This window comes from Pyxicephalus adspersus, chromosome 11 (assembly GCF_032062135.1).
Source record: "Pyxicephalus adspersus chromosome 11, UCB_Pads_2.0, whole genome shotgun sequence".
In the NCBI taxonomy this organism is placed as follows: Eukaryota; Metazoa; Chordata; class Amphibia; order Anura; family Pyxicephalidae; genus Pyxicephalus; species Pyxicephalus adspersus.
Window position 1 is genome coordinate 13,033,267 of NC_092868.1, and position 22,403 is coordinate 13,055,669.

At 36.7% G+C, this 22,403-nt stretch overlaps 1 protein-coding gene across 1 annotated transcript in view; it reads left to right on the forward strand.

The window, feature by feature from the left end:
- GRIN2D (glutamate ionotropic receptor NMDA type subunit 2D) overlaps positions 1–22,403 on the forward strand; it is a 182,330-nt gene that overhangs the window by 135,598 nt on the left and 24,329 nt on the right. Inside the window, exons 9-10 of the mRNA XM_072426809.1 lie at positions 14,173–14,402; positions 21,904–22,064. Of these exons, the coding sequence (XP_072282910.1) occupies positions 14,173–14,402; positions 21,904–22,064 (391 nt within the window). The remainder of the gene's footprint in view (positions 1–14,172; positions 14,403–21,903; positions 22,065–22,403) is intronic.

Here is a 22,403-nt window from a genome sequence, read left to right on the forward strand (position 1 = left end):
ATCTTTGAATAAATGTTGATTTTTGTTGCTAAATATTACAAGAAATTCATGACAGATTTCGGGGTTTGGGGAGTTATGCCTGTTTGGCCTAAATACTTACTTGGTGTATAAATAATGTTCACAAGACTGAAAGACAGTCTATGCTGTACACATTATGTAATATGAACAATAATGAATAATACATTGATATTGCTTGCCTTTAAAAAACTCCTCTTTTTCTTTGTGTTTATTTTTTGTATCTAGCATTAAGGGTTGGCAAACCACAGCCTTGAAAGGATACTCCTATTTTTCCACCGGCCCCTATTTGTTACTGTTGTTATTTAGAGAATTATGATGATGTTACAGAATGTGATGACAGGACTAACTTTGTATAAATGTTGAATTTTGTTCATAAAAAAGACATCCCCTAAAATAAGCCATGGTGCATTTTCGCAGCAAAAATTAATATAGGACATGGTCTTATTTTGGGGGAAACAGTGTATAACTATAAAGGAGAAGTGCTGGGAATAAGAGAAATTTCTTTGGTAGATTCTTCATAAACTCTATATTCCTGCAATAATGGGAATTAGTTTGATATAACAATGGAGTTTTATACCAGTTGAAGAATTATTAGCAGAATTCATATTCTAATGATCAATGGTTTTATTCTTCTTTAAAATAAGGCTAACAGTCAGGGGAGAAAGATTAATAGAGTGCAATACTTGTGATGCAGATAAGCAGATATAATCTCATCGGCACGTGTGTCTGCATTGACAGGCACTGGCATGTTTAGATAAATTATGTATAACCATGTTATTCACATCATAATAATCTAAGTGCTATGTTTGTGCTGTTCAGATGCCTCCCTACTGTTTTCTGAATGCCATACCCATTAGGATCCTGTTTGTATGCAAATGATTGTTATTTATATCTTCCAACCCTTCATCTTTCTTCTAAGTTGACGTTCTTTGTTGCTCCCCTGTCTAAGGATGAAATCTTTCCCTTTCTCAGTATGAGTCCCCTTGGTGCAGTTTCACATGTCTGTAGTAATTATACAATAGGATACAATCATCACACTCTTCCTTTGGGAGAAATCTGTTTACTTGTGCATGGCTTTAATAGCAGTTACACGGTGTGCCTTTTCCACCTCATTACCAGATAAACACAATATTCCGGCTAGTATGGTTCATCTTTTATTTCTCACCTATGACTCAAGCTGTGAGTAGGAAGTCAATAGCCATTTCAAAACCAGATGCTTTGGGTTATATGGCCTAGTGGTCAGTGTAACATGGTAAAGATTGAAATTTAGTTCCATGGTGTGAAAAATGAATAAAAGGGAAGAACTCATTCTCAGTATATAACACTAGACATAATAGCCAGCCCTGCACTTCTGACTAAGTAAAGTGAAATAAAGTGCATAAAGAAAGTAAAGAAAAAACTGTTTCTTTCATGTTAATAAGATTTGTAATAGGGAATTTTTTTGTAGTAGAAAAATGTGGAATTCTAGGCAATTCCCACACCCCATTTCCCACAGTCTCAGTCATTCAGAAGTAATTGTTCTGGTTACATTGTATTGTATTAAGTGTCATAATTAACAAATCACAACTGGCAACTGGACTATGGTAATCTCTCAGAATTTCACACTCCAGTTACTATAATTATTCTCTGTTACACTGGTGATGACACATCACAACAAATCTTGGGATCATTGTGAGACACAGTGTAAATATACATAAAACAGCAATTATTCCAAAGAAACAAATAAAAATAAAGTGTATTATCTAGAATACACTTGAAATTGAACCCTAAAACTAATCTGATTCATGATTAAAAATTGCTTGATTGGTTTCTACATGATATAGCTTTAATGAACACAAAGTGGCTTATAAATGATGGCTCTCCCATTAACACTAGTGACCAGTACTCCGTAGCTAGTGACCATAGCTATTCCTATTGGGAAGGGCATACCCCCTGAATTAATTGAGTGCCTATTTCTGGCAGTATGTTTTGTCTCTAGTCAATTGGCATTATTGCTTTTTATTTATTCACCAATAAATGAAAAAAAAAAAGAAGATGTGTTATATACTACGAGGACACTTCCAAACTGCAACTAAGGCAAACAATGTAAGAAGACGCAAACCGTTCTAATACCATGGTTGAAATGCCCTAAATCTGTAGATATTGTATAGCTAAATTAAAGATTATGCAAATAGAAACAACAAATACAAATACCAACTGGCCATTGCTATATTTACATAACATTGACGATGGAGTCTCAACGTTGTTGACATGGACTTTCAATGTTGGATGAAGGTTTTTTTTTGCAATTAACCCTAAAAGTCTATAGCTGACTATAAAATGGCCAATAAAAATATTTAATATTAAGTGCTGCAACTAAAAGAATATTGGTCTGATATTACTCTTTTAGCGAATGTGAATATAGAGCAGTAGTAGCCTGCAAGGAGGACACTAAAGCCTCTGTTGGGCTGATAGGGATCTGTTTTATTAGTGAAGGTAGTAGATACCCCGAGCATCACTTACAAAAATTCAACTGAAAAATCCTACACTAGCACAATGACGACACATACAAGGGAGTGTCACAAAAACAGGATCTGATTTATGAAAGCTCTCCAAGACTAGAGAATAAGGACTATCATATGGGTCCTGTCCTCCAGGATTGAAAACATTTCGCAATTAAGAGCAGTTGATTTTTAAAAAACTATTTCATTTTGACTTTCATTTTTAAGACCATCCAAAAATAATGGCCTGCAATGTGCAACGTTTTAGGTAGAGATTTGTGGCTAAATGAAAAGCCATTTTTTATTAAATAGGCTTCCTAATACATTTTTCTGTAAAGCTTTATTTTATTATATATAAAATTATTTATTTTAGCAATAAAACGGCTCATTACAGTAATTCTGCAGTGCTCCCATTCATTTTTTGAATAAAAAATGCATAATTATTTAAAGTGGAAGCCAACCAAATTCTAGGCCATATGTTCAGGTCAATGTAGTTTAAAAAAATACAATGTTGCTATTACAATTGGTTAAATCTATCTTACCTGGAAAAGAATGGTACTGACCCCTGCACTGCATTGTAAAAATACAAATCGTGCCCTTTTTTCTATTGGAAGAGAAATATAAATTAATGTTGTAATATATCAGATCATTTAATTAGGGTGTGGGCATTTCAGTAATGTTATTGTTATAGCGCTTGATGTTTTTGGAATGATAGTGATGTGATATTCATTATTATTGTGTTGGTGTATTTTATTTTCAAAATGTATTTTGGTTCACAGAAAAATTTATACCACAGTTTAGGGGAAGTGGCATAGAAACTGGGGTTCCAGCATTCATATGAGGGGGTGCTGAGAAGTTCCTGGCTTTGCCCCCTTCCAGATGAAATAGAAAAATGAGTGTGGGGGCATATGACAGCCTAATATCTTAGTATGTAACTGTGCAAATATCAGATCTTTGCGATTCCTAAAACAGTTTTTTTCTTTTAGTGAAAAGCTGTGATGGCAGAGGTACAAGCAAGTTTTACGTTGTTGGAGTTACAGGCCGTCATGAAGTTTTTGTTTCTCCAGGGAAAGTCAGCAAAGGACATTCATACTGAGATTCACATCTCAGTGTGAATGTCCTTTGCTGACTTTCTGGAGTTACGGGCTGTCATGAAGTTTTTGTTTCTCCAGGGAAAGTCAGCAAAGGGAATTCACATTCACATTCATCAAACTTCATGACGGCCCGTAACTCCAACGAAATGAAACATGCTTGTGGCTCTGCCATCACAGCTTCTCACTAAAAGAAAAAACAGTTATATGCCCCCACACTTATTTTTCTATTTCATCAGGAAGGGGGCAAAGCCAGGAACTTCTCAGCACCCCCACGTAGCTCACTCATCTTTTCATGGGGAAGCCTAGGCTTTTTCTGCCATGCCAGGTACTAAACAACCACCAACTAATGATACCAGTTGCTTTACTAATAGGAACAATAGAGCGGAATGCCATTTTCTTTCAGGCATCGGGCAGATAAGTATGTGTTATTCATTGCCTGTTCTTACCTGCCTTGTAAAAAAATTTCAAAATGGAACTTTAGTTCTGCTTTAATAGTTTTTTTTAGGCTTATGTTAAGGCGTGATAGATACTAACTTTCAGGCGTGATAGAATAATTTCCAGATTGCTAATGGTACCAGTAGCTTCAGTAGTGAGGTTTACCTACTACAGCCCCCAAAATATATAGAATGGGAACTGGTGATTCATCCAACCAACTTCATCATGATAACTAGAATATCACTTTAAACATTTTACAAAAAAGTTAACAAAAAATGTCAGTGTGTATTTAAATAAACTCTTCCAGCATTGTATTTTCAATACTGCCGAGCTGTGATACTGTTTTTTGCTAACTAGATCTCGAGACTTGTCTGCCTAGCAGAAATCAAGCAGCCAAGCAATTTAAACAGGCTAGTATTGTTGTCACTCAGTCTATGTTGTTACAGATTTAATAGTTTGTCAAACCTTGTCTTTGAGCGTACGGGTTGAAAGGTGAATTTAATATCCCTGTGTTGTCAGGCAACTTCTATTTCCCTATAGGTTTATCTACAAAGGCTTGAAACATTTCTTTTTGTTGTGCAGCAATATAATAGTATAGTTACTGTCACTCTGGTTTATGTATTGTATTTTTTTTCTGTATTTCTTTTTTTACCTGTGCATAACCTTTTAGGAAGGAATGTATTCAGTTTTGTTCCAGAAATGCTTCCTTTTGTTCATTTTGAATAGGTTTGTACTGTTTAAAGGTTTGTACTAAACAAGACTAATTTATACCAATGTACTGGTTCCCAAGGTTTTACTTTTCTTAACAGTTCTGATCCATATACATAAATGAGGTCTGCTAAATGAACATGGGTACTGTCTGAAATAAATTTATATTATATCTGTACAAGTAGGGCACTATTACTTCACAGTAAACCTTTGGATTATTTCAGTCTGGTAAACTACATTTCAATGTAGTTAGCATTCAGCAATAGATGTCTGCACAGATCATTAGATTGGGGCTCCTGTGCCTTGGGAGTCCTTACAACCTGGTATGAAAATAGTAACATTACATAAGTAACAAATTATTTGACAGGTGAACCCTTGCTTTGCCATTGATGGCCAAATTGACAGGTTTGCTTTCCCCAGAATGCAGATGTAGTATATTCTCCTCTTTTTACACGCATGGTTATTAAGTTTTGGAACTTTGTGCTAGGTATCCGACTGCAAATTTTATGTGATCAGCCTATCGTTTTACTTCTGCAATTGAATATTTAGAATACATGGGCCAGGGAGGCAAGGTCTAGTAAAAAAATGTGAAGTAACCAAAAGTTTCACAAAGACTGTGGGGAATAATGGTGGTGTTTAAAGTTAAAGAGATGCTCATGATTTAATGATGGGCAGACAGCATAAAACATTATCTAGGAAGGAAGTAGACAAGTCAGGGATAGAAAGGTAAATTTGGGTTTGTAGGACAATGGAGGACAATTATTTCCCAAGAGAGAAGGCGTAAAGAGAGAAGACTACAATCCCAAAAACTTACCCTTGGGGAACACCTAGAGGGAAGGGATTGGGAGAGGAAGAGACACCAATAAAAGAGATATAGAACAAGTGGTTGGATATGTATAAATATTTACAAAGAGGGGGTCATGTCACCAATATTGACAAAATGCAGGGACTGGGGAAGAAGAAGGTGATTGAGAATGTCAAAACAGGGGAAAGATCCAGGAGGTGATAAAAAAATGTGATCTTTGGCCTTCTTTCAGGAGAATTGCTTTAGTTCAGTGTGTGGGTCCAAAACCAGACTGAGGAGGGCCAAGTATTAATTTGGAGTTTTTTTTTGTAAACAGGGTATTCAAGTAGTTTGAAAGTGTAGTTTGTGAATCTTGGGTTGGGGGTGGGGGGGGGGGGGGTTCAAGAAATAATCTTTTTAGTGATGGAAGGCTAATTACATGTTCAAAGCCAGAAGAAAAATAACATCAGAGAGGAAGAGGTTAAATAATTCAGTTGGTGCAAAGCCATAATTGAGGAATAAATTTAGATTGTCAGAGGATATTAGATTGAGAGGACAGGCAATGTCAGATGTGCCACCAGTCATCATGCCCAGGGCATCTCTATATTCTTGACTCTCAGTAAAGCTGCGTACACACAACATTAATTATCGTTGGAAACGAACGACTAACGCCCGTTCGTCTGATAATCTTTAACAAAAAAAGTGCCCAACGACGCCGATGAATGAGGATTATTGCTGGAAACGAACGACCGTCCCGGCGTCCTGATTGGGTGATGATTGTTCACAATCTATTGTGTGTACGGTCGTTCAGTGATTGTGGATCGTTGTGCAGTACACTTTCTCCTTTACATGTCACTTCCTGCATCGTTCAAACGATCGTATCTAGTGTGTGTACATTATTGGTGGATTATTTTTGAACGATCGTATTGTGCACAAGTCTGTACATGCTGTAATGATACGATCGTTCAAAATAATCGTGCTTAATCGTTAATCGTTCGTTTTCTTACAACAATTATTGCAAGTGTGTACCTTGCCAATTAAGTCAATTTCTACAGGGGTGGTGTCACAATACCTGTTGATTCCTGCGGCGGTCCCCACCAAGCCGTCCTGCAGTGTCCTGTGCATGTCTGCCTCATCAAGCTGCCAAGTGCAGCACTTGCTCTCTGGCTCCGCTTGAGTTAGCGTGCAGGACTTCTTGGTCTCACATGTCTATGGGAGGTCCTGCTCACACTGACACAGGTACTGGCACAGGTACTGGCATAGGTAGAAGGGGCTCCTTAAAGGGGCAGAGGCTATTTAGTCTCAGCAGTAATGGAGGCTAGTGCTGTGACATTGCACCAGCTACCTTGATACCCTGCGTTGGTTACTTGTGATTTCTGACCTGACCTGTGCCTGTAAACTGATCACGTCTGTCTGCCGCCTGACATGTGCCTGGAATCTTACCACATCTGTCTGCCTCCTGCCCTGACCCTCGTTTGACCCCGTACTGCATTCGCCTGCCATGTGTCTCTACACTGAGGTCACTCCAGCCTTCCTTCTTAGGTAGGGTGACCCCAAGGTTCACAACCTAATAACCCCCAGCAGCAAAGAGCCCAGTGGCCCCCAGGCTACTGGCCCATCACCCCTTGTGGGGTGCCCTGGTGAAGACCTGGTGTCACTTAGATTCCGCGACTCGGGTGATCCCTTGCTACCTGGCAGGGGAGATCCTTACAGATGGTCAGTAAAGCTAGGAAAGCTTGGAAAACAGAAAGTAAAGGAGAGCCACAATACGTTACAGAGCCTGCAGGTCCATTGTAGGTGCAACAATAAAAATTAATTAAGAAATTGGCCTGTGAAATTTTATTATGTTTCAATACATTATACAGCTGCAGTGTTCTCTCCAGCCCCTTTAAGCCGGGTGCACCACCCAGCAATTTTCAGTAACGACCTGGCTGTTGTGTGGTTACTGAAGAGTTGGGTCACAATACAGGGGCCTCCACCACCTACAATTTCCTGCCACCCAGCTTAAAAAAATATCTGGGTTGAGCACTGAGCTGACATTTACAATCAGGACAGTAAACTTGTGGTGTTCTTTTTCTGTATCATCTCAGAAATTGCTGTACCAATAAAATAGAAACTGTCATGGCACACAGAGCCTAATTTGTAATCTTGAGCTTAGTTTTAACTCACCAATGTGTCTTAATGATAACATACCTCCTCTGACAAAATAAATAACTTTTTATGATACATACTTTTCTTAAAATGAGAATTCAACTTGAAATATGTTCTTGCGGAATGATATAAAAAAATCACATTACATATATCCCATAACATAATAGGTAAAGAAAGCACACTACCAGCATTTAATAAAGGCCAAGATTGTATAAAGATAATATTAATATTATTATCATCATTCTGAGCCCAACCCAAGTATTATCACCAAGGATCCCTGAAATTTCTGCATGCAGCATGCGATACCCCTCTTTCTTTCAGTTCTCGGTGCAAATGCTTGCAAACTCTTGTAACCGAACATTTTTGCCATGGCAATTAACATACAAAGCATTAATAAAATCCCATCAAATGCATCTGTGAAAATAAATGACAATGCACAGTAACATAAGCATTGCTATTATACAGTATTTATATTGCGCCATCATATTACGCAGTGCTGTACAAAGTCCATAGTGGTGTCATTAACTGTCCCTCAAACGAACTTACAATATAATGTCCCTACTGTAGTTCTATGTCATTAATGTAGTCTAAGGTCAATTTTTAGGGGGAAGCCAATTAACCTCACTGCATGTTTCTGGGATGTGGGAGGAAACCCATGCAGACAGGGAGAACCTGCAAACTCCATGCAGATAATGTCTTGTCTGGGAAACGAACCTGGGATCTAGTGCTGCAAAGGCCAGAGTCCTAACCCCTGAGCCACCGTGCTGCCCATGGCTATACAAACTGATTACAGAATCGGCCTGAACATCTAACATTTGGTTTGGACAGAATACTGATTTTAACACAAAAATCATAATAGTGGGTAATAGTGGGCAGTGTCTGCCTGCTGTGAACCGTAACAATATAATCAGTGCCATTATTTACACTGTTAACCACCAGCTGTTTATAAGGGTACAGGTATTGTACAAAATAGTGATTTCATCTCTGATGACCACCAGCTAATGGAAACACTGGCCAGATGTATACCTCAACAGCAGTTCCCAAGCTCACAGGTAATGTTCAAAATGTTTTTTTTATTAGGGATGAGTGAGCGAGTTTTTAAAACTCAATCTCGCAGCAAATTCGGCTGTTCTCACTTACTGAATTTTAGGCGAGAACGGCCGGTGAAAATTCGCCGATCGAGGTCGATATTAAAAAAAAATTTATTAACTCAAAATGCATTCATTGAGAATATCATCAGCACTAAAAGTTAATTAACCTCTAGAGCTGGGGATCACACATCTTTCCAATGAATGTGGCCGAAGCGGCTGCAGTCTTCGAGGAGAGTGTGCGATCCCTGGCACTAGAGGTTAATTAACCTCTGTTGCCCCGGGGATCGCAAACAGGAGGATTCTCTGCGAATCCTCCTGTTAAAATTTCTGATGGTTTCGTGAAATCAGTTTGCCGAAATTTTGCGAAACCATCTAAAGTTCAAGGAAATTTTTGCGAGAATGCCAAAGGCCACCTCTAATGGAAACACTGGCCAGATGCACATCTCAACAGCAGTTCCCAAGCTCAAAGGTAATGTAAAAACAATTATTGTTTATCTTACTTTTGTGTTTGATATAAACCAGGATCAACAATTATGTATTACTTACTGAAACAGAACATATTCAACATGTGCAACAAGTAAACCATATTTTAGACAGAATTATGTTTTGTTAGTTCTTGAAAGTGTGATGAAGTGTTAAAACCTGTAAATTTTGCTGGATGTGTCCAGATAGGGATGTTATCTCTACTTTCTATCTTGGAAGCTCATCAAAAAAACCCTTAAAGTGAAAACTCATTTTAGAAGGGATTAGTTGTCATGAGAACATTTGTCACCATTGGAAGATTTTTTCCTCACCTCTTGCCCTAATGACAACTCTAAAACCTTGGTTTTTCAACTATTTTCCGTCTTAGTAAAAAGGGGCAAAAGGACAAATTGATGATAATGATGTCCCTGGTATTTTACAAAAGGTAATATGTGGGGTTGCAAATGAATTTGCTGTGCATATAGTGGAGTTATTTAATTTGTGGATGTTGGGGAATATACACTGGCCAAAACAAAAGTCTCACACTATAATCCTTTGCTGGATTTCCTTTAGCTTTGACAGCATACATTCACCATGGTATCATTTCATTATGTTTATGCAATTAGATTTTCACCAAGATTTTTTATTGATATTTTATTTGATAAGATAGTTGGACCGTGAAAGTCTTCTTTATTCAAATCCCAGAAATTCTCAATGCAGATCAGGTCTAGATTTTTGTGTTGCCCAAACCATGCGTGAAAATGAAGTCTCATGCTTCCTGAACCACTCGTTCACAAGGTGAAAACGATGAATCGTGGCATTTTTATTATGGAATATGCCTGTGTCATCAGGGAAAACTAAATTCCAATGATGTAAAATGATGATGTTCACAATTTTCAGGTAGTCTACTGACCTCAATTTTCGGGCACATAAGGTTGCTGAACCTAGATCTGACCAAAACTAAAACAACCGCAATCATAACACTGCTCCACAGGTACAGGCACATTTTCATGGCAAGGAAATGTATGTTAATTAAAGTTTCTGGAGTTAAGGTTTAATATCCCAATTAGGCAAAAAAAATACAAGTCACTCTATACTGACTACAAGAACTTGATTTGGGCTTAGTGTCACTGAAAAAGTTTGTTTTTTCTAAAAGCACAGTTAAGACATGTGCTAGATCAGGAAAGCTCAAGCCACTTATTTATGTAAGTGGTTTTGCTCTAAATCTGTGTTCATTACACCAGAATACTGTCATCAGTTCTTTTTATTGCAGGACTGACGATCTCTGGAGTGCCACTATGGCTGTCAGATAGTCCAGGGAATAGCTAATCTGAGATAAACACATGCAAAAAAACCTCTCTCCACAGTAAACAGCCAAGTGTTGATAATACACTGATATAAAAGTAGATCTAATATAAAGTAGGGTAAAATGGAGTCGGCTAAGGGGTCAGTAAATGTGTTTACAGGATAATGGTGTGAAGAGAAAGTGTTGGGAGCAACATTCTGCAAAAGCTCCTGCAATTAACTATAATGTAGCACAAAGTAGTTTAAGACCAACTAAAGGGAACATTGAACAAGAAAAATTTTACAGAAATCATGTAATTAGGGTAAGTTATAGGTATTTCTTTTGGAATGGGAACTTTTAACTTACAAAATCTATGTGTAGGCGTGCTTGGCTGTAGACTTATAGGGCCTGATTTAATAAAGGTCTCCAAAGGCTTGAGAGAGGATACACTTTCATCAGTGAACACAGGTGATCCAGCAAACTTGTAAAGGATCTGCTCCAGGATTAAAAACATTTCTTCTCTAGCTTTAATAAATCAGGTCAATGTTTTCCAATTTAATACAGGAATGCTGGGAAATGTAGTCTGTCCCCTATTGTTGTTCTTACTTTGGTTTGCATGATTGCGCCTGATTGATTTATTCCACCAGCTGATTTTAGCAATAAGAGGAAATGAGGTGCAGCATAGTGTGTAAGCACATTTGGCCGTAAAACAGATAGTTTGTATACAGGTTATCCCCAGGTTACATATGATATAGGGACTGTAGGTTCGTTTTTAAGGTGAATTTGTAGTCGGAACAGGTACATTATTTTAATAAATGCAATTAGGACAGATGTTTATCTCAACATATTATTTGGCAGCATGGCATCAGTTACTGTATACTGGAGTAAGCTGTGCTTTGATATGCAAAAAGAAACAGCTGCAGAGTTTGTCTTGGTCATTAAAGGGTTACAAGATGTTACAGATCAGCTCCACTCTTAGGATCACCCACAACCTCAGCTGTGTTTATCAAAAGATTTCTTCTGCAAGTCATGCAAACTGCCCCCCTTCAAGCCTCCATCCTGCACAAGAGCAAGCGGGGAAGCCCTGTTCATATCCAGGAGGTGTCTGTATGTCAGATGTCCTTAACTCGGGGGCTACCTGTACATGGTTTGAATCCCCTTATCAACCTTATTGCTATTATAAGTTACAGTATTCAGTTTTCTGTTTAGTTGGCTCTAATGAAAAAAAAAACTGTGCGGTTGAGGCATGTTCCTTCCTTCAGAACAAGATCAACCATGTGTCCAGAAACTACTTGTTGCTTTCAGGAAACAACCCACAATCAATCATAAACTTGTGCACATAATTGTTACCTACTCAGTTGAATGGGAGCAGCTGGGAGCATGATTATGCTTTATGTAGATCTCTGTGGTCAACCACAAGTTTGAAATGTCCCTAAATGACCTAAATGGTACCAAAGACTACAGCCATAGTCAGAGTATAACTGATAACTTTTTTTATGAACATCATAAAAGATTCTTAATGTTAACTTTCGTTTTATATTTTCTGGTGTTTTATAGAAATTTGTTACAGGCCTTTTGCCAGGGTCTGTAACAAATCAAAGTGACAGCTTCTTGCTTTCCTGTTTTGATGGCTTTAGTAATAAATTTAATATATTGCACATACATAGATCAAAACAAGCCTCCATGAAATCCTTCCAGTTAAAATATATATGCTTAAGTGAAATTAATTACCATCCTTTTAAGCCGAAGTGTTAGTATCTGTTCCTGAGTATCTGAGTGTTGAGATGGCTACATCATAGTAGAGATGTATCTAATTGATCATAATTTATGACTGGTAATTGTATAAACTTATTTAGAAGCAAAAATACCCTGTAATTAAAATTTTGTTAGGGACAAACATAAAACACTGACTGTCACGTAGATAGATTCTGACAAAACATTTGACAGCATCATTTATATTGTGTCCACATTCTGCTGTCGAGGGAAATTATAAATTACTGTTGGCTCATCCATTGCTGTCTTGTTTACTGTTAAAGAGAACAGAACACAGAAGAGCAATGTTTTTCAACACTTTTGGGCACAACTGACAAGATATAACATAGATTGGTGGTATATGCTTAGCAGGGATTTATGAACTTGTAAAAAAATTGGCTCATCTTAATTGTCCATTTTTATTTTTCCTTTGGACCTCCAACAAATCCAATATATTTTTTAAAATATTTCCAGGGAACAACTTTTACCTTTTGTAACTGGAATAAAAAAACAATTATTTGTTGTTCTGCTGAGGTTGATCAAACCTTGACATTTCATTTGCTGTTGTTCCTAAGTCTAAGGGAAATTGTGTAAAGAAGGGATATAGTGGTAAACAGGGGCTACTTCTTACCCTAAGATGTGCAGAAGTTCTATGGACGTCAGTGCATTGTAAAGGGACTCATTCCAAGATGGTCATTTCCAAGGTGAACGGTGATAAAGGTGATCCCGCCCCTGCTGGAGAGCCAGATGAGCTTGAATTAATCACACCATTCACAGACATACTTATTGCAGATACATTTTTTGTAAAATAAGCATTTGAAATAACCCTTTTGTTCACTAATAATTTGTAATAAAAACTATTGACCAAAGCAATGTTTCTCAACCAAGGTTCCTTGAAACCCTAGCGTTCCCCCAGAGCTTGATAGAGGTTTCTTTAAACATCAAACAAATTGTACTTTTCAGATCAGTTTGAGTGACACCAATGATCATTTTTCCCATCTGTAAGGGTGACAATCTTTCCACTGGCTGGCAATGTAAGAGACATTATTTCCACTGACCACCACTCTAATATACTGCGAGCTGTTGATATTTATAGCAGGGGGTTCAGTGGAGACCCAAAATGGTATTTGAAGGGTTCCCTTATGGTATAGATCATGAAAGGCTGATCTAAAAAAGTTATTAAAGCCTGGAAATCTTTCCCATCAAGTGAAACAGCTCTTTGAAAGATGAGTTGCCAGCAAAATGGGTATATAGGGGGACATTTGTTAACAAGGATAGTTGTTTCCTTTACAACGGTCTAACAGGGAATTTCCTTCACCTTGGAAAGATTTTCAGGTCACTTACTGTTCAGTCTACAGAACAGGAACTCCAGAATGAGACAGAAAACCTGTTCCTGCTCTATCCCCCCAAAAAATGGCTTCCAGGCAAAGATTTGAAATACATATTTATCATGTTTTCCCCACCATAGCTTTGTGATTTTGTTTAGCTGATCTTCTGATTTATGGGTATGTTTACACCGCACAACCAGACACTCATCACATATATAGTAGTTCCTGGTTAAGCAATTTTCCTTTCTGGTTCAGAGCCCAGGTACATCCCTTCGCTTTCAGCCTTCACAATGGACCATATAATAACTATATCACTTTTGTCCGGTAAACATAGTGCAGCAGGTAAGCATCAAGGAGAATGTACGGACTAGTAGGGGTCAAAATCACAAATAAATTGACAGATAAAACTGTAAACATATTGGAATTTACAACTTTGCACTTACCAAGAGTTTGACTTTATTTTCTGACACTTTTATGGATTTATATAAGTATTTGTGATACAGCATCTGCTCTTATACAATAGACATATGTAAAAAAAAAAAGTATGAATGGTAAAATACTAACAATATTATGTTTTTCTACAGGTCCAGGAGGTTCAAAATTCACCATTGGCAAGTCCATCTGGCTACTTTGGGCTCTGGTTTTTAACAACTCTGTACCAGTGGAAAATCCAAAAGGCACCACAAGTAAAATTATGGTCCTCATCTGGGCATTCTTCGCAGTAATATTCCTGGCCAGCTACACTGCCAATCTGGCTGCCTTCATGATCCAGGAGGAATATGTGGATACTGTGTCTGGACTCAGCGATAAAAAAGTAAGGGATTAGGAATTCATGGTGTTGATTTTCATTACATTTTACAAAACTGTAAAACTTGGTGCTCTGTGCTGATTATCTAATAATAAAGCTGTTTTAAAGTATCAGTTGTCAAGAGGATAAACTTCCAGACATGCTGATAACTGATTGCTGAATGAATAAAGGAAATCTCCAACTTTTACAGACAGGAAAGATTTCTCAGCTGTCTAGGCGGAGTTGGCAGAGTTGGGTAGGGGAGTGGTATATTATACCATGATATCAGCAACAAGAAGGAGAAGATCCTATTCATAGCTTATTCAAATTCCTATTTTACTTTTTTTTTTAATAATTCAACAGATATCCTAAAGGGAAATTGTAATCATTTTTGCCTTTTTTCATGTTTATAAGTTTCTAAAACTATGTTTTAATTTTTATTACTGAAGGATGCATTTATGACCCTGTCCAAAATACCCAGCACTACCACTACTACTACTATAATTTGTGGCATTTTTTACATTAATATATTTTTTTTTCAATCCTATTTTAAAATAGGATTTACATAAAAAAATGTGCTGATCTGACACAGATGATACAATGTCTTTTCATTTCCAATAAACTGCTAACAAAAACAGTGGCATCCTTTTGTGTAACTTACTAGTTCTATCAACTTCCCCCCTCCACATAATGGATTTATTTAGGTACAACCTAGGGTACAACTATGGTTACCCCTATAGATACAGTGGAAGAAAGAGGAAACCCATATAGGAAACATGACGTATGGTTATCGGGGGGAGAAAGGGAAAGAAGCTGAAATGTATTTTAGGGGGATCCTTACACTTTAAGGGTGCTCCTGTGACACTGTTTTCTCAGAACATTCTGGGCTTTCTAAGGACAGAGCACAGCAGTAGCTGTACTAAAATCCAACAAGCTTTACAAAATATCTGTCAGTGTGTGAAAACAACTTTTTATTGCAATTGCAAGGGTAAATGACAGTTTTACCTGGAGTTCAGCCTTAAAATAGAACTTAAATTTATTTAGGACAATTAGGTATAACTGTTGAGACAACGTTTTGGTCCAGAGTATGTAATGTATAACACAACTAAAATAGTGTAGAGGACATATTTTATGTAAAGTACAGCACAGTTTAAAGAGTGCAGTAGGTAGAAGTATGTAATGTACTTTGGCTACATACACACGTCAGATGATTCTCAACCGATTATCACTTCAGGGCTGGTATTGGACGAGAACCTGACGTGTGTACTGCGGCCGTCCGATGTCGGTTATAGATCAGTCCTGGCAGATCCACAAACTGTGTCACTACTAATGTCAAACAAATGTCACTACTAATGACAAAATCTAAGCTACATCTGGAACTAAGCAGCTAAGGTGGAGGTTGAGCAAGTTGTATAAGGGATCTGATTGTTTTTGTTGTTTTTGTCTTTATAATGTAATTATTGTTTCCACAATTTCTGAAGCAACTCATTTGAAATCTGCATTGTTTACTTTAAATAACATGTTTCTAACTTTGCAATGTGAGTAATCATTAGCACAGTGTTGCAGTTTGAAAGTTAGAAATATGTTAAAGGCAACAGTCAATAGTCAATCAAACAGCAAGCTACAATCACACATATACTGTATAAAAATACATCATTTACATGGCCGACCAGTCTATTATGAGCTTTTATTAGACTCATTTATAGAATAGCAAATAAATGTATACAATTAGAAAAGGCTTCCAAAACATAAATAACATAGCAAACAAAGATGCTGTTAGTTATTCTGATTCTGAAACTTTTGCTTTGCTCTCTTTATCTACATATCCAAACTTTTAAAAAGTTGAGTTATGTTAAAATAAAAACCAAAAAAAAATAATTTGAAAAAAGATATCTGTGAGACGTGCCCTAGTTTTCTCTCCAAGAGCCTGAAAAGAGGTGTTCTTCTTTTTGTGTGCTTTGTGTTGGGTCTCTATGCTGTAATGAGTGTTTGCAAATGGATCTGCTGATGATCCTGGGATTGCTACTGTTTTGATGTGTCATCTCTGACATTATTCGAAGTGAGAGCTCTGAAGGCACTTGTATTTTCCCCAGGTAAATCAAGCTCAGTCTTGTTCACATCAGAGAGCAACCGTTGCCTTGTGAGCTGTAAAAGAATTAGAAACAATTTAACAATTAGGATATAATTAACATATAAGTACGAAAGGCCAAGAATAGTTTCAGGTTTCCTTGATTAAGCCAACTTGGATACCAATGACATCATGCCTTAAACAGGCAGCTGGCGGATAATATTGTAAGTGGAACAAAACAGCCTATCATTAAACATGGCACCAAGTGTCAACTACTTCAGTTGGATGGTGACGTTGGCTTCATTTGAACAGGTGCACGCTGCCACATGGAACAAACTTCAATGAAGCCACATGATCTCAATGAAAAAAAATCAGTGGTTAGTCACTGGGGTTAAAAATATCCTTTAAAACTAAATAGTTATATAAGGGTGAGTCATAATGGTTGAAATAAATCCTGTTTCTGATATATATATACCTTGTTAATTGACCTTAAAAAAAGTCTAAACATTGACTTAAAAATAGTGCAAAGAACCTAATTGATTCTGAAATGATACATTTTTTCCTGGGATAATCATGGTATAATCAGCTCCTTCAATCAACATTACTAGTTGTCACTATCTTAAATGGGTGTCTTTGCATCCGTTCATAGATGCCGTGATTTCTGTGATAACAGGTTATGTTTTTGCAAACATTTGTATTTTCTTCAAGTAAATGGCAAATTATATCATTAGAGTTTTAAAAGTTTTACAAGAGGTTTACAAAAAGTTTGTAAATGTCACATTTCATCAAGAGTGTGTATATGTTTTTTTATGTCTTAAGATGATGTTGTAATTATGGTTAAAGACTCAACAATTAAAAAATGTATTAAGAAAGGGAACAGACTCATATTCGGGCATTACATTTTATTGGCATTTGAAGGATTGCTGTGTGCATTGTCGAACAGGCTTTACATTTGTAATATTTATGCAACAGTAACATTTTCACATTGGTTCTAGACACCAGCAAAGCTTACTATCCAATGTTCTGACTATAGTCATATAGACATGCTCACTAAAATGGTTAGTTTTTGTGGGACATTATTAATCAAACAGCATTTTTTTAATAATAAGGCAGATGGTACTTACAATTTAAAGGGCACACATATAAAGTTCTGTAGACCACTTTTTTCAGAGGATGTTGGTCACTTGTCATCAGACACTCTTCTGAATCCTCTTTACAAGCAGTTTTCTGGCTGGATTCAGCCACAGAAGTCCAGAGGTGACCAAAAAATAAAGAAAAATCAGTTGTTAAATTTTATATCTTGGTGCTGCTAATTTTTCCTTAAGCACCACTCAATAAATTCCATTATGGTAATTAAATCTCTTCTTATCACAAATGGTAGCTTAAGATTGTGCATTACCTAAGGCCTATAATTAGTTTAATATATAGAAAAGTTTTGTACAATGTTTTGTGGTATGGAATGCATTCGAGTGTTTTTTTCAACACTGATGTGAAGATCATTTCTAGTGACTTGGTGTAACAAGTAATAATGATAATAATATATTACAGGTACTAACATATTATGGAGTTCCATACTATGAATAGGGGCTGCAAATTACAAAACTAAAAATTACCAACTATAACACAGAAGAACAGAGCCTTGCTTAATTGAGCTTCCAATCTAGGAGTTGGAGTAGCCTAGTATACCTTATATAGGGGAAATGAAACTGGGCATAATCACTGGTTGTTGGAAAAGAAAGGAAGAAGGGTGAGAAGATAAAAATAAGTGATTTAAAGGGAAATCACAGTAGAAGATAGACAAGTCTAGCTGGAGAATTTGTGTTAGGGCTACAGAGTTGAGAATCAAGTTAGTGGAATACAAGGTAAGAAGATGTTGCAGTACTCGAGGTAAGAGATAATATTAGTATGTATGAGAACTTTGGTGAAATTTGCATTTTTTTGGAGCTGTTGCTGGAATTGGCTGGTGCTAGATATGTCCTAGATGTGGGAAGCAAAGGAGAGTGCAGAGGCAAAGGTTACACCGAAATAGCATGTCTGTCGAGTCCGAAAAATAACTATGTTATTTAAAATTAGAGAGATATGGGTGGGAGAATTTTAAAAGGGGTAGAGGAGGGAATTATGAGTTCATTTTAATTCAAGTTCAGTTTCAGGTACTTGATAAAAATTGGACAACTTTTGTGACATCTCCATAATATTAAGATATTGTAAGCTGAAGGAGGATATGAATTTGCTAAGGGAGTAGATGTAAAAAAGAAGATTACTCTGCAGGTAATGGTGGAGCCTTTAAAGAAGGTATTTTTAATACAAAGGGTGTAGAAAGGGGGAATCCAGATCTAGTCATAATGGATAGGTGGAGTTGGCTCATTTAGGAAATATTCTTATAAAATATTAAACAAAATTCAGCCAAAGAAGGTAGTCAAAGGGCAGCTCACTGCCCTTTCTTTTATAGATTAACTTTCAGGATGCATTTCCTGCAGATCAAGGCAATCAAATGCAATAAAGAGCAGATATCCTACAATTTAGAAATGTTTTTGCCCCTTGAATACATTTAGTTTTATGCATCTTGTTTGGACCTAATTTATGGTTGAGAATCAGTAACGAGTTTTACTTTAAGCTGATATCTTAACACGTGTTAATTACCTGCAGAGCCTAATAGGGGAAATTTACTATTGCATTGTAGAAAAAGAACATTTTTCCAGGTTCAAAACTCCTGAATTATGTATGTTAAAAAGGAATAAAGGCTGCAAACACGTTCATATTTTTTGCGTTTTGTGTAAGACTTTCTTTCATATAGGCACTGGATGCAGAACCAGAAAATTTGGTGGGTATTTTAGCATGGCGTTCCATTTAAACTCTGAACTCTTGTCAACTCTAATAAGTGTAAATTAGTGACTAGGTGTTGAACAAATCTTACATGTAATGTCAGTCAAAGGTGACATCATCCTCAATGATTGGGGAAGTGTGTAGTAAGCTTATTGGGCTCAGTACAAATTCTTTGATCTTGTGGTTGATGAAATGCAATATAGTTTGATTTGTGGATCAGATGCTTCCTTTTTAAGGGAAATCTACATTTTTTTAGTCTAAAATGGTTTTCTTTAATTTGTATTTGTACATTCTTTTTGTGCCTGCTATAAATAGAACCAGCAACCCCGCCTACTTTTGGCAATCAAAATTAGAAATTGCAAAAAACACTTTAAAACCACGAAGAGCATTTTATATTTAGACATCAATAACATTTTATTTAGTTTTGTTTTGCTCTAATGTCATTTTATTCATGATCTACAAACTTGTTTGTTGGAAGTGACAAGCGATTTGCTTGAGAATGAGTCTTTGTCAGGTGTGTCCTGTGAACTGTGTCTTTTCCGAGAAGACATTATTTCTAATTATAATCATTGGAATGAAGAACCAGCCCAAAAAAGTGCTGGCTGCATCTTAATAAATCTAATCTTGTCATTCATCCCCAATCTATTCTGGGGAGGATATTTAATTATGAAGGGAAGATGTGCATGGAGATTAACTGCATGATACGAAATGAGATTCAACCTATTGAAGAACAGAAGAGACTATTGGATCAATTTTATAAGGTTCTCATAATTTCTCTGCAGTTCGGGGGATCAATAGCAGAGACAGTCAAGTGAAAAGAATGTCCTTGCTTTAATTTGTTTTTGTTCCATGCGGCTCCTGGCATTTTTTCTGTAATCAAGTCCCGACTCTAGGTAGAAATTTGAAACATATATCATTTGGTTCAGTTTTAGATTTTTAGAGTCCATCGGAAGTAATACATTCTTTAAAAGATGTATTTACGTCACATGCCCTTTTAAAGTCACTAAAGTAAAGTAATTGTCCCCTGTGTGGCTTGCTTTTAAACTGACTGGTGAATTTCCTTAGACATCCAAAGAACATTAGCAAGCAGGAAAACCTGAGCATTGAGAGGTCATCTTTTTCCATCATTCTAGGATTGTGTTTTTAAACCACGGTTCTGGGGAACCCCAAAGTTCCTTCAGGGGTTGCTAAAGGTTCTTTAAGCAATTAGGTTTTGTGCCTCTCAGATCAGTTACTGCTGAACCCAATGATCTTTATGGCTATCTGTAAGAATGGTATTCTTTTCACTGGCCAATGATGTACTATAAGAGGTATTCTTCCCACTGACCACCACACTAATTTACGGTGAGCTGTGGATATTGTTATTATTTTTTAAAGGGTTCCAAGAATGTTTTTTCACGGGTACCCCATGTTAAAAAGTTGGGGGAGGATGTCGTTGTTTGAGATGTTTCCATGTAAACTGTGATTTGCTCCCCTCTGTGAGCATACTATTTGTGCTTCATCTGTAGAGTTGAGTACTGGGTCCTCTGTGTGGAGTTATTGGCCTCAAAGTTCTTCTGTTACTGATGCCATTTGTCATCATGTTTGTATTGTGAAGTTACAAGAATACGATGTTACATTAAAGACAGTTGATATTTTTCTTTATGAACTCCATCCTAACCTTATTCATTATAAAAGATCACCTGTCTGAGGAATACTAGACAAAGAGATTAAGGAAAACCGAAAAGAGCCTGAAGATGCAAAGTCCTTTGAGGTCTGAAGAGAAGCAATGAAACAAAATAAAGTTTAGATAATAACAAGTAAACCAGATCTAATAATCATCTTTGAAGGAGAAGGTGTTTCCAACTTATATTGCCCCTGACTTGCATAGTTCAATATGAAAGACTTCTTTAGTATCTTCTTCTATTTCACAGTTCAAAGGAATCCAACTGCAACTACCCTTGAGCAGTGCAATGTGCAGATAAAAAGAGTTTTCCCAAGATAAGGAGTGGTCAGCTGGTATGATGATCTAAGTTCAGCAGGTCTGACCTAGGAACAAAAAGTTATGTTGATATGATGCACCAAGAGCTTTCTTTATTCTGCTCCAGGCTTCTAGTCTGCTTAATGAATGAAGGAAAAAGCATTTTTAATGTCAGGAATAAGATTTTTACATATCTTATTGGTCCTACTTTCAAAGGCAAAAGGGTATTATGATTTGATACATTTAGTTCTTTGAATTTGCACTATGTGTTGCTAAAATATCCTGATTAAAGTAGAGTGACTCAGTATGAACAATACTAGATTCTGACTTATTGTAGATAACCACAATTATTTCTGTATGTTGATTATATTATACAGCTTCCTTCTCTTAATACAAGCATGGCAGTCCACTCAGAAGAGGTAAAATATTTCACATCCTAGGTATCCATCATCATGGATCCCAGCAAGGTAGCTAATTGCCCTTTTCTTAAATACAAATACCCATTAGAAGCCAACCCACTTAACTGCCCTGAAGTCAAATTTCAAATTACTTTCATGTAAACATAACAATAAAAATTCAGAATGGGTATTTAATAAATATACACTATAGTTTTTTTTTATAAAACGTCATAGACATGCTATAATATGTGCATCTAATGTTGTGTATTTTTACATCAGTTTCAGAGACCCCATGAGCAGTATCCACCTTTGAAGTTTGGCACCGTACCCAATGGGAGCACAGAGAAGAACATTCGGAGTAATTATCCAGACATGCATGCCTACATGATTAAGTACAACCAGCGACATGTAGAAGACGCCCTACAGAATCTAAAAACAGGGTATGTTTTTAAACGTATGTAACTGTATCTTCATCCTTGCCAAATAATATACTTAGAGATGAAGACAATAAAGATGCCTTACCTTTTAACCAGGCAAGGGAAAAATTGAATAGGGATATTTGTTAAAGTGCACAGTGGACAAAGTGCCCATTTGGTGGTCATTGATAGGGTTTAAACTTAGCAGTATAAATATACACACACACATATATATGTTTTTTTACACTTTAAAGTATCTTTTGAAGCTAGAGCCGTGTCACAGCAGGTTTCAAGCTGGTGTAATTTCTGGAACAGCTTTGGGACTGGAAAACCAGAACAAGCTTGTTGTAGATGCCTGAAGCT